This window comes from Physeter macrocephalus, chromosome 20 (assembly GCF_002837175.3).
Source record: "Physeter macrocephalus isolate SW-GA chromosome 20, ASM283717v5, whole genome shotgun sequence".
Taxonomy (NCBI): domain Eukaryota; kingdom Metazoa; phylum Chordata; class Mammalia; order Artiodactyla; family Physeteridae; genus Physeter; species Physeter macrocephalus.
The window spans coordinates 7,767,913-7,781,895 of NC_041233.1; the positions used below are offsets into that span (position 1 = coordinate 7,767,913).

At 40.0% G+C, this 13,983-nt stretch overlaps 1 protein-coding gene across 1 annotated transcript in view; it reads left to right on the top strand.

Annotated features, from left to right (window-relative positions):
• The window catches only part of RYR2 (ryanodine receptor 2), a 564,826-nt gene that overhangs the window by 191,757 nt on the left and 359,086 nt on the right, over positions 1-13,983 (top strand). Inside the window, exon 17 of the mRNA XM_055081210.1 lies at positions 9,247-9,342. Coding sequence (XP_054937185.1) covers positions 9,247-9,342 — 96 coding nt within the window. The remainder of the gene's footprint in view (positions 1-9,246; positions 9,343-13,983) is intronic.

Genomic DNA, 13,983 nt, shown 5'->3' on the forward strand with positions numbered 1-13,983 from the left:
ATGGGAGAGGCCACAACAGTGAGAGGCCCGCGTACCGCAAAATAAAAAATTAAAAAAAAAAAAAAAAAAAAAAAAGAAAAGGAACTTTAGTTGGAACTGTTGGATACAGCAAGGAAAGTTCTGGATTAGCTGATAGAAGGCTGTAGCATCATGATTATTGCAGATACACCCTCCTCTTGGTTTCCTCATCAGGAAATGGAGGAACAAAGTTTTTTTCGTAGTTGCCTCCGGGCTGAAATGCTACATTCTATTACTTCACCCATTCTTTGAACCCAGCATCACACACCTCATACATTGGTAGCCTCCATCTCTGGTGCGTAGACGGTGCTCAGCAGATGTTTGAGATGTAAACACCTGAGACCGTGTTGCTAGCTGGCTATTGTGAGATTTCTGGTTAATCTCTGTGCTTCCACTTCTTTTCTCCACCAATCTTTATTTTAGACTCTGGAAAGCCCTCACACACTTCCTCATGCGCTTTCATTGACTCTCTGATACTTGGTGTATAACTTCTTGTTCTAGTCTTTGGAATACTCAAGCCCCATGGCTGGTCTGTCCCTTCCTTTTCACCTGTGGCAACGGGTAGTTCACAGAACAATGAATAAAATAATAAAAGATTCTCAACATGGCAAATAAAGAAATGGAAATTAAAGTAATAAGTAGAGATCATATTTCACTTATTAGATTGGCACAGACACAAAAAATGGTAATACCCATCATTGGTGAAAATGTTGCGTAGTATCTTCTTGGTGGGAGTATAAATTGATGAAATTTAAAAAAAAACAAACAAACCTCAGTCAACAATACACATAAAACTTTAAATGTATATATCCTTTTACTCTCAGAATTTCTACTTTAAGAAGTGTATAAGAGAGATATATTTGTGCAACTGTGGAAAGGATGTCCACTGAAAAACTGTTTATAAGTAGCATAAAATTGAAAACAGTTTTTCTATCAACGGGATTGTTTACATAAGTAATAGTATACCTATAGAGTGTAAAACTGTGTTATTGAAAATTGAGATAAGTATACCATTTGGAAAACTGTATGAAACAGGCTCGGTTTCTGGTCTTTTTAGTATGGCAATCTAGGATATGGGATTAAGGGGGAAAAAAAGCAAGATGCTTACTGTATGCATAGTTAGATTCCAGCTGCATAAAATTAAAAGTATGTAGAGACATATACATTCTTGTATATATATTGGACATTTCTGAAAGTATGCACAGAAAGCTGTTAGGTGGCTGCTTCTTGGGGGAGAGATCTTTTATTTTTCTGTGTGTTCTAATGAACATTTATTCTTAACCTATTTACATGTATTACTTTTATAATTAAAAAAATAGGTAACAGAAATGTGTAATGCTAGATAATTGATAATGAAGGAAAAGTTAATATATTGATTCCAGCTGAGTTAAAAAATAGAATATGTCAGTGCATATAAAGAGAATCTTTTTCAGTATATACATGGTAGTTTTAATAATGGTTGTTTCAGGTGAATAGAATTATGAGAGATTTTGTGGCTTAAATGTTTCTTTGACCACTCTTGATAATCTGTTTTTATTGTAGTGAGCACTGATTTCATGATCAGGAAAAAAATAGTGAATAAAATCTTATGTTGACTGAAGAACCATCTGACGCCAGTAGTTTTATTGAAGTCGGTGTAATAATAAGATAGGTAGACATGTATACGTAAGTGTATATTTCACCTTGGCTGGAGAAGTTTCAGATCATCAGCAGTACTTGGAGTTCAATGTGATATTTATATTTCATTGTCCCTCTTTACCCAGCTATCAGAAAGTTTGTTCCAAGCATCATTAACTTCAAATTTATTAAGCCTCCTCCCCATTCTTGCAAAAAGGTAGACAGTAGGTTCTTTCATGAGGTTATGTGTGAAATAAACCTTCTTTTACTTCAGCAAGTCTATTTAGCATGGAGAGAAAAGGGAGAAGGTAGGAATGATAATCTGTAACAATTTAAAAATTTGACGTGGATATATTTAATATGTGTTAAAGTGGAGAATGACAAAAGCAGATTTATGAGCCTGCCATCTGGAAGACCTAAGGATCTTATAGACACCGATATTCATAGTTTGAAACACATCGCTGTGGCATGCTTTCATACATCTTTTCTGACATCCACACAGTTAATCTACAGGAGGCTTGCAAGCCAGGATGATTTTCCAAAGATGTCCTGAGAAATGCTCTTTGGCAAATTCTCCCTATGATTACTCATGTTATGAAAATTTGAATATGAAACAAACAGGATAGACAGCTACTCTTTTAGGATGGGAGAAGTTACCAGTTTCTGAGTCCTTAATAAAATTGGCCCGAGACAGATTAACAGGCGAAAAAGAAATAGACTTTAATTCATACCCATGGAGGTCATAGAAATGAGACCTAAGAAGTGGCCAAGGCAGGCAGTTTTTATACTTTTTAGACCAAGAAACAATAAATTTGTGAGGAATTGACAGGACAAAGAAACTTGGGTTTTGAGTGCCCAATTAATGAAGAATATAAGCAGAGTTTGGGCTTTGGGTTATAAAAGTAACAGGGTTTGTTTACAAAGGCTTCTTGGCCCAGACTCCCTGTTTCTGGTGGTAAGCTTGTCATTATACCTCCAGATGCAGGGAATGTGAATGAATCTTTCATGTGAGAGGTTTATTTCCTGCTTTCAGGGAGACAGAAAGGAGGGTCAGAGTGTCCCTCTTGCTTTGGCCATTTCTTAAGTAACTTTCATTCAAAATACTCAATATGCCATAGAGGGGCTTCCCTGGTGGCGCAGTGGTTGAGAGCCCGCCTGCCAATGCAGGGGACACGGGTTCGTGCCCCAGTCCGGGAAGATACCACACGCCGCGGAGCGGCTGGGCCCGTGAGCCATGGCTGCTGAGCCTGCGCGTCCGGAGCCTGTGCTCCGCAACGGGAGAGGCCATAACAGTGAGAGGCCCACGTACCACAAAAAAAAAAAAAAAAAAAAAAAAAAAAATGCCATAGAGGCACATTTTGGGGCAGGCTACTCTGGGAACCCACAGACTACACTCTTAAATTCTTCAACAGCATTCTGAGGGTTTTTTTGTTTTGTTTGTTTTTGTTTTTTATGGTTTTCAAGATTTAGGAGTGTTCACTTGTTAATCTGAATATTGTAAATATCTTTCTGGATTCTAGTTCTATTGCCTCCTCATTTGTCTGTGCTGTTTAAGGCCTATTCACTTAGTATTTCTAGGCTTTGAAAGTGAACTCCAAGAGGAAACATAGTTTTATTTCCTGCGGGTCTCCAGCACCTAGAACAGTGCCTGATACAAAGCCAGGTAATCAGTATTTGTTGAATAAATTTTAAAAGTGAGAGTTATCTTGGAAGTCCCTATATCTCAGTCCATCTGTAATTTTCTGATTGTTAGTATTTTGAGAAATTTTGAGTCAGAGTTTAAAACACAAAAACATGAAGACATGGGGATGTTATGATACTAGTAAGAAATACAGAATAGAGTATTTTTAACAGTAATGATTTTTCAATTACATGCCAATATTACTTGCAATTTCATATTCTGATTGATAAAAGTTTAAGGATTTAATGAGTTACTCAACACCAAAAGAAGTTTGGTTCACCGAACTACCACTTCCATCATATGCGCTTAGTTCAAAATGTGTTTATAGTATTTAAATTGGGACTTCCCTGGTGGTGCAGTGGTTAAGAATCCGCCTGCCAACGCAGGAGACACGGGTTCGAGCCCTGGTCCGGGAAGATCCCACATGCTGCAGAGCACCTAAGCCTGTGCGCCACAACTACCGAGCCTGTGCTGTAGAGCCCGCGAGCCACAACACTGAGCCCACACACCACAACTACTGAAGCTCATGCGCCTAGAGCTTGTGCTCCACAACGAGAGAAGCCACCGCAATGAGAAGCCCGCGCACTGCATCGAAGAGTAGCCCCTGCTCACCGCAACTAAAGAAAGCCCTGCGTGCAGCAATGAAGACCCAATGCGGCCATAAATAAATAAATTTTTTTTTTTTTTTTTTTTGTGGTATGCGGGCCTCCCCCTCCTGCGGCCTCTCCCGTCGCGGAGCACAAGCTCCGGACGCGCAGGCCCAGCGGCCACGGCTCACGGGCCCAGCCGCTCCGCGGCACGCGGGATCCTCCCAGACCGGGGCGCGAACCCGGTTCCCCTGCATCGGCAGGCGGACGCGCAACCACTGCGCCACCAGGGAAGCCCCTATAAATAAATTTTTAAAAATATATAAATAAATTTTGCACTTACCACCGATGTTATTCCGTAAGAGACTGGATACTATTTATTCCTTAAGAAATAACATACCTTCTAAGTTTCAGGCAATGTGCAAAAGTGTAGTAAGACAGAGCGTCTAAAGGAGCTTAGAATATGCTAGAAGAAGACCTGCAAACCATTGTATTATATTCACACTTTATTCAAGCTTATATTTGCAGGGCCAACCATAGAGCCTGATGCATTAATATTAATATTTCTTAAATGAATGAGGAAAAATAGTATGGCAGGTGAAAGGTCTTAACTTTCTTCCAGGCCAATTAGGCAGCAATAACAGAGTATTTTAAGATATAGCATGCATGAAGTGATATTTGTCTTGAGTTTGTTTCTGTACATTGAGGTACAATGTAAAGTTGCCATTGTTCTTTGGCCATGAGAGTGGTGCTCCGAGCCATCTGATAGCTACTGCCACTGTCAGTATTAATGGCATTGTTTTCCTTTCTCTTTTTAAAAAGAAAGTAACTCTATTGTGTTCTTTAACTTCAAAATGAATACATCTTCATGATGAAAAACTTAGATAATTGACCCAAAAAAGAAGGTAGAAATGACTTTTTAATGTAACCACCCATTTTGATGTATAACCTTTAAAAAATATTTCCTTGACTCTAAATAGAACATTAAGTACACGTAAAACATTTCACACACCCACGTGCATACATAAACAATAGCAAATCCCTGCTAGTGGATATTAGCTGTGGCCTGATCCCCTGAAGGTTTAGTTGACTTGGCCCACGTTCCAGTTTCATGGACTGGGGGGGGACTTAAGATTTCCCTTTGATGTCTGTACACTTAGGGGCATTATTTGGTTACACTGTCTCCCACTTGCATGCTTCTTCCTTATTATCTGATATTTCTCTGAGGTTACATAATATCTTGCTGGAGACCATCACCTCCTCACTGGTTCGTACAAACTTCCATTCTTATCCAGCCTTTGTGAGTTATTTGTTTGCTTCTTTATTTTACAGAATTTATTTTGGTTTCAGAGGGTCCGTGTGCAGAATCTCATCACAGAGGGTGACCCTTTTTCCTCCCAGCTCCATTCATTCCTTCCCCCTACCCCCCCGCTTTTTTTTTTTTTTTGCGTTACACGGGCCTCTAGCTGTTGTGGCCTCTCCCTTTGCGGAGCACAGGCTCCGCACGCGCAGGCTCAGCGGCCATGGCTCACGGGCCCAACCTCTCCGCGGCATGTGGGATCCTCCCAGACCGGGGCACGAACCCGCGTCCCCTGCATCGGCAGGCAGACTCTCAACCACTGCGGCACCAGGGAAGCCCTACCCCCCATTTTAGAATAAGAAAATTTCCCCTTTTGACCCGGGGAGAGCTCTCCCACCCTTATCAGTGTTCCTCAAGGTCTGTTTCTATCCCAGCAACTTATCATGATCTATTTCTCAAAAAGTCAGCTCTCATTCTCTAAGAAATATTCTAAAAAACGCAGTTTCTCCATTCTGTGCACATGCGTATCGAGTATATACATTTACTTCACCAAAATGGGATCGCAGTCTCAATATTCTTTTATAGCATTTGTTTCCACTGACTTCTGTATTGTGGACATCTTTCCTCAGCAGTGACTATAAACCTTCATCAGGCTTTAGTGGATGTACTCCACCGTACTGAAGGGATGTGTCATCATTTATTTAGCCCACACTCAAGCTGTTTCCAGTGCTTTGTTATTATAAATAGTGTTAGGATGAGCTTTCTCGTATTTCTCTGTATATTCTTCCATTACTTTAGAAACTCAGCTGATTTTTTCATGGGTAACTTGCTGAATTATAATAAGTCACACACTCTGTTTATTTGGGAAACATACTCTGCACATGCACACACATGCACACACACATTCATAATGTTCAGGAGGCATTCTGTTTGACTGAGTTCAGTTTTCTTCTGATTAGAAGTACATACAGAGTCTATTGAGATCATCATCTGTTTCATGTGAATTATTAACAGATTTCGTAATACATTTCTGTCTCACTGGAGTAATAAAGCCCCACTTGAGTTAATGCTGCTAATGCACTGCTGAATATGGTTTGTAAATACCATCCTTGTATAAGACTTTGGGATCTGTTTTCATAGGTAAGAGTTCCCTCTAGTTTTCCTTTTGTTAAAAATTTTTTATTGGAGTCTAGTTGATTTAAAGTGTTAGTTTCTGCTGTACAGCAAAGTGAATCAGTTATACATATACATATATCCCCTCTTTATTAGATTCTTTTTCCCATTCCCTCTAGTTTTCTTATATGCATACTCTCTTTGGTAGGCACTGATATCAAAGTTATACTGTCTTTGTAAAAAAGTAGGGAGGTTTTCTTACTTTCTTTACTTTGCAACAGTTTATTATAGAAATGACTTAATTCTTGAATGTAAAAAAAAGTTTTTGGTCTTTGACCTACTTCTCAATATTACTCGTGGTTTGTTACTCTATTTAGATTTTCTTCTTTGGTCAATTCTGGTGAAAAAAATATATTTGGAGGCCATCCTCTTTCCTAAATGTTCAAAAATTTCAGTACAGAGATATATAAAGTGGCTGTGTTTATAATTCCTTTTTCTTCTTAACTTTGTTCTTTTTCTCTTTTCTTCTTGATTAATGTCGTTGGTATTTAGCTTATATTTAAGAATAAAGGAATATACGGTCAAGGGCTTCCCTGGTGGCGCAGTGGTTGAGAGCCCGCCTGCAGATGCAGGGAGCGCGGGTTCTTGCCCTGGTCCGGGAAGATCCCACATGCCGCGGAGCGGCTGGACCCGTGAGCCATGGCCGCTGAGCCTGCGCGTCCGGAGCCTGCGCTCCGCAACGGGAGAGGCCACAGCAGTGAGAGGCCCGCGTACCGCAAAAAAAAAAAAAAGAATATATGGTCAAGAATCCTTGACCATATTGATCAATCATATTTCAATTTATTACATAGATCACTTCTACTCTTTCTAACATATTAATTTCTGCTTTTATTGCTCTCTTTTTCCTGTTCTAATATTTTTGGTATTCTTTTTGCATGTTTTGAAAGGAGTGTTTAGTTAACATTTTTCACCCTGTTACTTAGCGATTAAAGTGTTTATTTTTCCTTAAGTACAGTTTTGACCATCGACCATTGTATAAGGTAGCATTGCTATTTTTGATGTTTACTAGGTATTCTAAAATTGTGGTATTGATTCCCTCATTGACTAAAAAATTATTTAGGAGAGAGTTTAAATTTTTATGTAGGTTTTATTTTTGTTTCTGCTTTTCTTACTAATTTCAAATTTCATTACATTGTTGTCAGAGAACATAGTCTGTACACCATTTCTGTTTGTAGTAAGTTTAATGAAGTTTTCTTTGTGGCTTACTGTCTGATTTTCTTAAACGTTCCATGGTTTATTAAAAGGGTTTATTTGTGTGTTATTAGTTTCTTCCAGAATTACCTTATCTCTAACATTTGACCTCTAGAAAATAGTTAATATCTTTAATTTTAAAAACCAGAAGTCAAAATTAAAGGAGTGGGTTAAATTTTAAACAAATGAAACTCTGTAAAGATTCAAAAACTTCACCGTGTACTTTCCCCCAGTTGCTACTGTTCTAAGTCAGGAACAGATGTTCCTACAGGTTAAAATTAGAAGTCCCACTGAGCATATAGGACTCCTCATTCCTCTACTACACCTCATCCTTGACACACTTGTCCCTCTTTGTGTGTGTGTGTGTGTGTGTGTGTGTGTGTGTGTGTGTGTGTGGCTGGTTCTTCTTGGTCCCAGAGCTGGAAGAGAGCCTAAGTAATTGAATACATCACCTTGTAATATTTGTACAAATGTTATGGGGGCTTCATTCACAAAAGAGCTTTTCCTATGCAGTTGCAAGAACTGAAGCCTTCCTGTCTCTTCTGTCATTATTTCTTTTCTTACTTTCAGGCCAGGTAACAACTTTTTGGGGGAGGAAAGAGGAAATGTGAAGGAAGTCTTTAAGTTTAATTGAACTCTGTTGCTACAGGGTCTCCTTTGTTTTGCTCTTAACAAGGAGATGAACAGGTGGTATTCTCAAACTTCAGTTCTTCAAACTGTTTCCTAGCACTACCGGATTTTAAATAGTGATTTTTCTTATAGCAACATCTTTTTCACATTAAACATATTTTTTATATAAAAACCTCATCAGCCCTTTATAAACAGTTTTACAGTTTCTGAACAATCTTATGGGTGTTAAGAGTAGAATTACATAAAATATTTACCACATTTGCTTTGAAAGAAGTGAATGATTTAGAAACAATAAAAGTTTTAAATTGAGTATATCAGTTGGGTTGAAAGAGATCCTAAGGGTCACATAGGAATTTCATGTAAGATGGGTTCTTTGGTCAAAGAAGTGTAGAAAACGCTAGGTTAAGCAAAGTTAGAATAGATGACTTTACTGCGGGGGTTAGTTCTTCGAGTCTTTAATGTGCATTGTGAATCTCTAAATGGAAAGAAGAGATACAGGGGGAAAAATGGTTTTCAAACTTACTAGCCATCTGCCCTCCCACCCTCTTTTTCCTGTAACATTTAATGATATCTCTTTGCCTGTCTGTTATAGTTACCAGTTCTATCTCCTAGTATTTTGTGCCACATTTTCTGGTAAACTGATGTTATCTTAACTTCTTCATTATATAGGTGAGAAAACTGAGCTCTAGGGAAATTAAATAATTTAGTCTCACAGCTAATTAAAAGAAAGGAGTATTAGAATCTAAGTGAGGAAACTCCCAGGACACTGGTTTTTCCATTACCCTTCATTATAACTTTCCAATATGAAATGTTACTTTCTCAAAATATAGTCCTTCTAATAAGCAGTATTTTTTTCAGTCTCCATTAATATCAATTCTTTTTTTAATGTCTCAGTTTTTGTGTATGTATATATGTGTGTATTTGTATGCATTTTAGGTATAAAATAAAGGTATTTTGTTTTTGATCCAACATTTTATGGCTACTATTAGCTTACTTTCGTTTTGAACTAGAAAATCGTGTAACTGTGAAATCTGCTTTTTGTTTTGCAGCGGCTCTAATTAGAGGAAATCGTAAAAACTGTGCTCAATTTTCTGGCTCCCTCGACTGGTTAATCAGCCGATTGGAAAGACTGGAAGCTTCTTCTGGTATGTTTTCCACTATCTCCTTTTTATGATATATTATTCCTGTTTCTGTTTTTTTCTATTTTATGTCCCTTAAGACATTAAAAACTGAGATTCAGTGCAATATAAACGTTTTCCTTTTACTAGGTTAGAAAGTTTACTGATTGCTAAAATCATTGGTATTTTCATTAGTTATTTCTGAAAAGCAGTCTAATCGTATCTTCATTTACATTTAAAAAAGAATGAAGTTCCGAAAGCCACTGAAGAGCCAGAATTCCCATTACTTTTCAAATCAATTATTCCTAATGTACTAATATATTAGTACATTACAGTGCCATACAAATAAAAGGATTGGTTTGGAATTCACTTTTTTTTTTTGCGGTACGTGGGCCTCTTACTGCTGTGGTCTCTCCCGTTGCGGAGCACAGGCTCCGGACACGCAGGCTCAGCGGCCATGGCTCACGGGCCTAGCCGCTCCGTGGCATGTGAGAGCCTCCTGGACCAGGGCACAAACCCGTGTCCCCTGCATCGGCAGGCGGACTCTCAACCACTGCGCCACCAGGGAAGCCCCAGAATTCACATTTTTAATTTGTCTTCAAATGATTATGTGGACAGATTTGGAAAAAAAAATTAGTTTTCCAAATCATGTAGCATGACAGTTTATTTTAAAGGGATTTAATAAATACCAACAAACAGTCTGCATCATTGTAAAATAGTTAAAGGCAATAAATCTGATACGTCTCTCTAACAAGTATGTTACTTTTACATTGTTGTGGAGATGTACCTGTGCTTTACCAGGCCTGCCTGAACTCTGGCACCGCAGATTGCCTCAGGGACACCCCAAACTGAATCCATTGCTCCTCCATCTGTTTGCATAGTGTTCCATTAGCTGCTCTTCTGTAGCACTACTGCCCATTTCTGTTATTTATTTTCCTCTCCATCTCCTACATTAGTAGTGAACTCCTTGAAGGTAGGGCCTCGGTTTTATTGATCTCTGTATTCTCTGGACCTGCCATACCATCTGGCAGTTAGTAGGGGCTTAATAGTATTTGTTGATTGAATGAATGACAGTTTGAATTCACTTAATAATATACCTGTCAATACAGAAATAATTCCATGACTTTTCATGATAAAGACCCATTCAGGGACAGGTTTGTTGGAATTGAATGGATAGAGAGGTAGAAGAACAGATAGCTATGGTCAAAGGAGGTTACTTTTAAGTCACAGAGTGAAATTTCAAAAGTTAAGATTCAGGAACTTAAATCTAAGTTAAGAGAAATTTGAGTAACAATGAGTTCTGAGGCATTCCAGGATTGTTGGGTGGCAAAAATAGAAAAGGAGATTGTTAAGGTAAAAAAGGTGCAAGAATTATGAGACAAGGGTTTTCAGGGTATCACAGCATGAATGAGATGACTATGAATCAGTATGGAATATATTCAATAAGGAAAAACTGAATAACTACTAGGAGGAAGTGATCAAATAGTAGTAAGATGATGGCAGGGATTGCAAAATGGATAAATTCTTGGTTCAAAGCATCTAGAATTGTTGGCAAACTTCAGTAGATACAAAAAGTATGCTGGTCTCTTTCCTGGCCCAGGGAGTATCTGGAAAGAGAAAGGAACAGAGCAACCTTCAGGATGCAGTATGAATTCTGGACAAATCAGCTGCTTCACTTTTAAAAAGATGCACAGCAAAAAAAGCTCAAAGGAAAAGAGGAGAGAGAGAGAGAAGGAAAGAACAGAGCAGAGCATCCTTTAAGCTTGTGTTACAGGACCAAACTTGGGTTCACTCACTGGCGTGCAGTGAAGCCAGTCTACTGACACTGGGTTGTGGTGAAGGAGAGTGCAGTGTTTATTGCAGGACACCAAGCCAGGAGAACGGGCAGCTCACTCTCAAAAGACCCGGGCTTCCCAGTGGCTTTCAGGGAAGGCATTGTGAGGGAGGGGGCTGCAGGGTGTGTGATCAGCTCATGCACGGGTCTCGGATTGCTTGGCATCAAGGTGAAGTTTCAAGCATCATCAGCCTTCTGGTTTCTAACACTGTTGAGTGTATGCACTTGTGGTCAGCAGTTTTCATCTGGTTGGGGTCCGCTTCCTCTAAAATCAATCAAGGAATATGTGTCGGGCCTTTATCTGTACCTTTCAGGGAACTGGGAGTTTGGTGATTCTGCTATGGGTCAGATTTGTAGTCTACATTGTTACTAGTTTCTGGGCCTATGGCTGTTCTTTCTGCATCTTCACCTTTCCTAATCTTTAACTCTTGAGCCAGCCTTTTGAGACTTAAGGGAGGCCTGGGAGACTAAAGCAAAAGCCTTTTACCTCAAAGGACAGGGACACAGAGGCTTGCATATGGTTTCAAGCTCAGCCACACAGAGTCCAGTGTTTACAGTCTTCAGTTTAGTCAGTTATAGGCACAGTTCCACTGGCTACAAATCGCTACTTGCTGTGATCATTGCCCAATCCAGGTGTTGGTCGCAGGCATTTCTACTTAAAATAGAAGCCTTGTGCCCTGAGAGAGCAGGGTGAAAGAGTAGGAAGGACCCTTAGAGAATGCTTCACCTAACATTCTCACTTTGGAGGAAGAAAATTGAGGCATAGAACCTTGAAACGACTGCTTTGAGATGCTAGAATTAATTTTTATAGCCAAGATGAAAAACAGCTCCCTCACAGTCAGGCTTGAAATATGTTCACTATACCTCATAGCCTCCTAGTTTTTAAGTATCTAAATTTTTTTTCACTGAACAGGTTTCTCTGCTGTAGTTACATTTATTCTTTTAGTGAACTGCGTTTCTTCCCTAGAGGAAGTAGAATGTTGCTTAGTTTTTAAAAGAGACAGTAACAATAAGGACATGCATATATATGTATATGCACACACAGAAATAATATAAATGTATTTCAATCATGCTGTATTGTTTACTGAGCGCTTCCGTATGCATCATCTTAGTTTCTCTCTATCTGGGATTGCTGAATACACACTTTCCTCTGGTGGTCAATCTCCCAGCTGTATGAGTAGCTTCTGTGTCTGTATATGAGCAGCAGAGCAGAGCCGGGGGTCTACGAGCTCTCAGTTGCCTTCAGAAAAGAGCAATGGACAAAACTCAAAATAAACTGGTGCAAACTTAAGTAGAAATCTGATGAAGACATGAAAAGAGTCAGCAAAGGGATGTGTTAGTGAAAAAGCTTACCTTAGTTTGGGTTCCACCAGAAGTAGACCTTGAGACAGGGGTCGAAGGGCAAGTTTATCTGGGGCGTGAGTGGACTTGAGCCAAGGTAGAGAAGGGGCCGGAGAGGGTGTGTTGATAAGCAGGTTACCTCCGTGGGAATCTGGAGCTACCTGGGGGCGGGGTGATTCCGCGGACCCGTGCCTTAGAGTTATCCCACCTGAGGGGCGAGGGGGTTGGAGTGTTAATAACCAGCTTCTCTTCTGTCATTGGTTGGCGCTGCTCCCCGGAGACGTTAGTTCTGGGGCTCCCGCGGCTACCACTGTGGTCACAACAAATCTCGAAGCAAAGAAATGCAGACGCTGGCAGTTGGAAATCAAGCAGTGTTCACTGAATGGAGAGGATGAGAGTCTGACCAGGGCCCTGGCAGCATCTGCTACCCAGCCAACTGCTCTTTCACTATATGATATAAAGAGGCAGCTGATTTTTTTGTTCACATTCTGCATTATCTAAAGTTGACCAGTATTGCTACTGCATAAAGCCTTCTTAGAATACCTGATCAGTCTTTAAGAACAGCCACTATGAATTTCTTGTGGGGGAGGGGAGATAAATCGGACATTGGCCCAGACTTCATGTGTGACTATGTCTCTGTGCCAAATTTAATTGAAAAGACAAAAGACTTGTTTGAGCAAGTGCACTGATTGAGTTGATGTATTTCTGACGGCTGGGTGTTTCTTTAGGATGTTCTTAACCCTTGAAATACTTTTTGAGCATTTCAAGAGATGGCTAAGAACAGTCCGCTGGTCAGGAGGCTGCCTATTTTTTCTAAGTCTTATTTTTTATACAGTCTATTCCCCCAGATAGTTTTGCAGGGATCAAAATGGCCTTTTTAGGGATTCTTGCCAATTCCTCCCACTCTTAGCAAGTGCCATGAATGAAGTTCCCTCTGGGGTTAAGCAGGATAAGGGGCTTTGAGTGGTCGTGAATTGCCAAAGCTTTGCACTCATGTCCAATCCAGCTTTTGCTACCTGGAAACATGATAGTTTTTTTTTTTCCTTTTCGGTATGCGGGCCTCTCACTGTTGTGGCCTCTCCCGTTGCGGAGCGCAGGCTCTGGACGCACAGGCTCAGCAGCCATGGCTGACGGGCCCAGCTGCTCCGCGGCATGTGGGATCTTCCCGCACCGGGGCACGAACCTGTGTCCCCTGCATCGGCAGGCGGATTCTCAACCACTGCGCCACCAGGGAAGCCCCAAGAAACATGATAGTTTAAAGCTTCCAGAGATGGCACCGCTATTTCTTGCAAAGCATAAGCTCATCATTTTTCAAAGGGAAAAATTTGTAACCAGTGGAATAATTTGTCCCAGGATCTTGTGTGTAGGAAACTCTTCCACCTTAGTATCTACTTAGGTATGAGCAATGGAGTTAGAAAGAATATGAGTTCACAGGATATTATATGAGATCCACTGTTAGGGATGCAGAAGTCATAGCTGACCTTTTTAAGTGA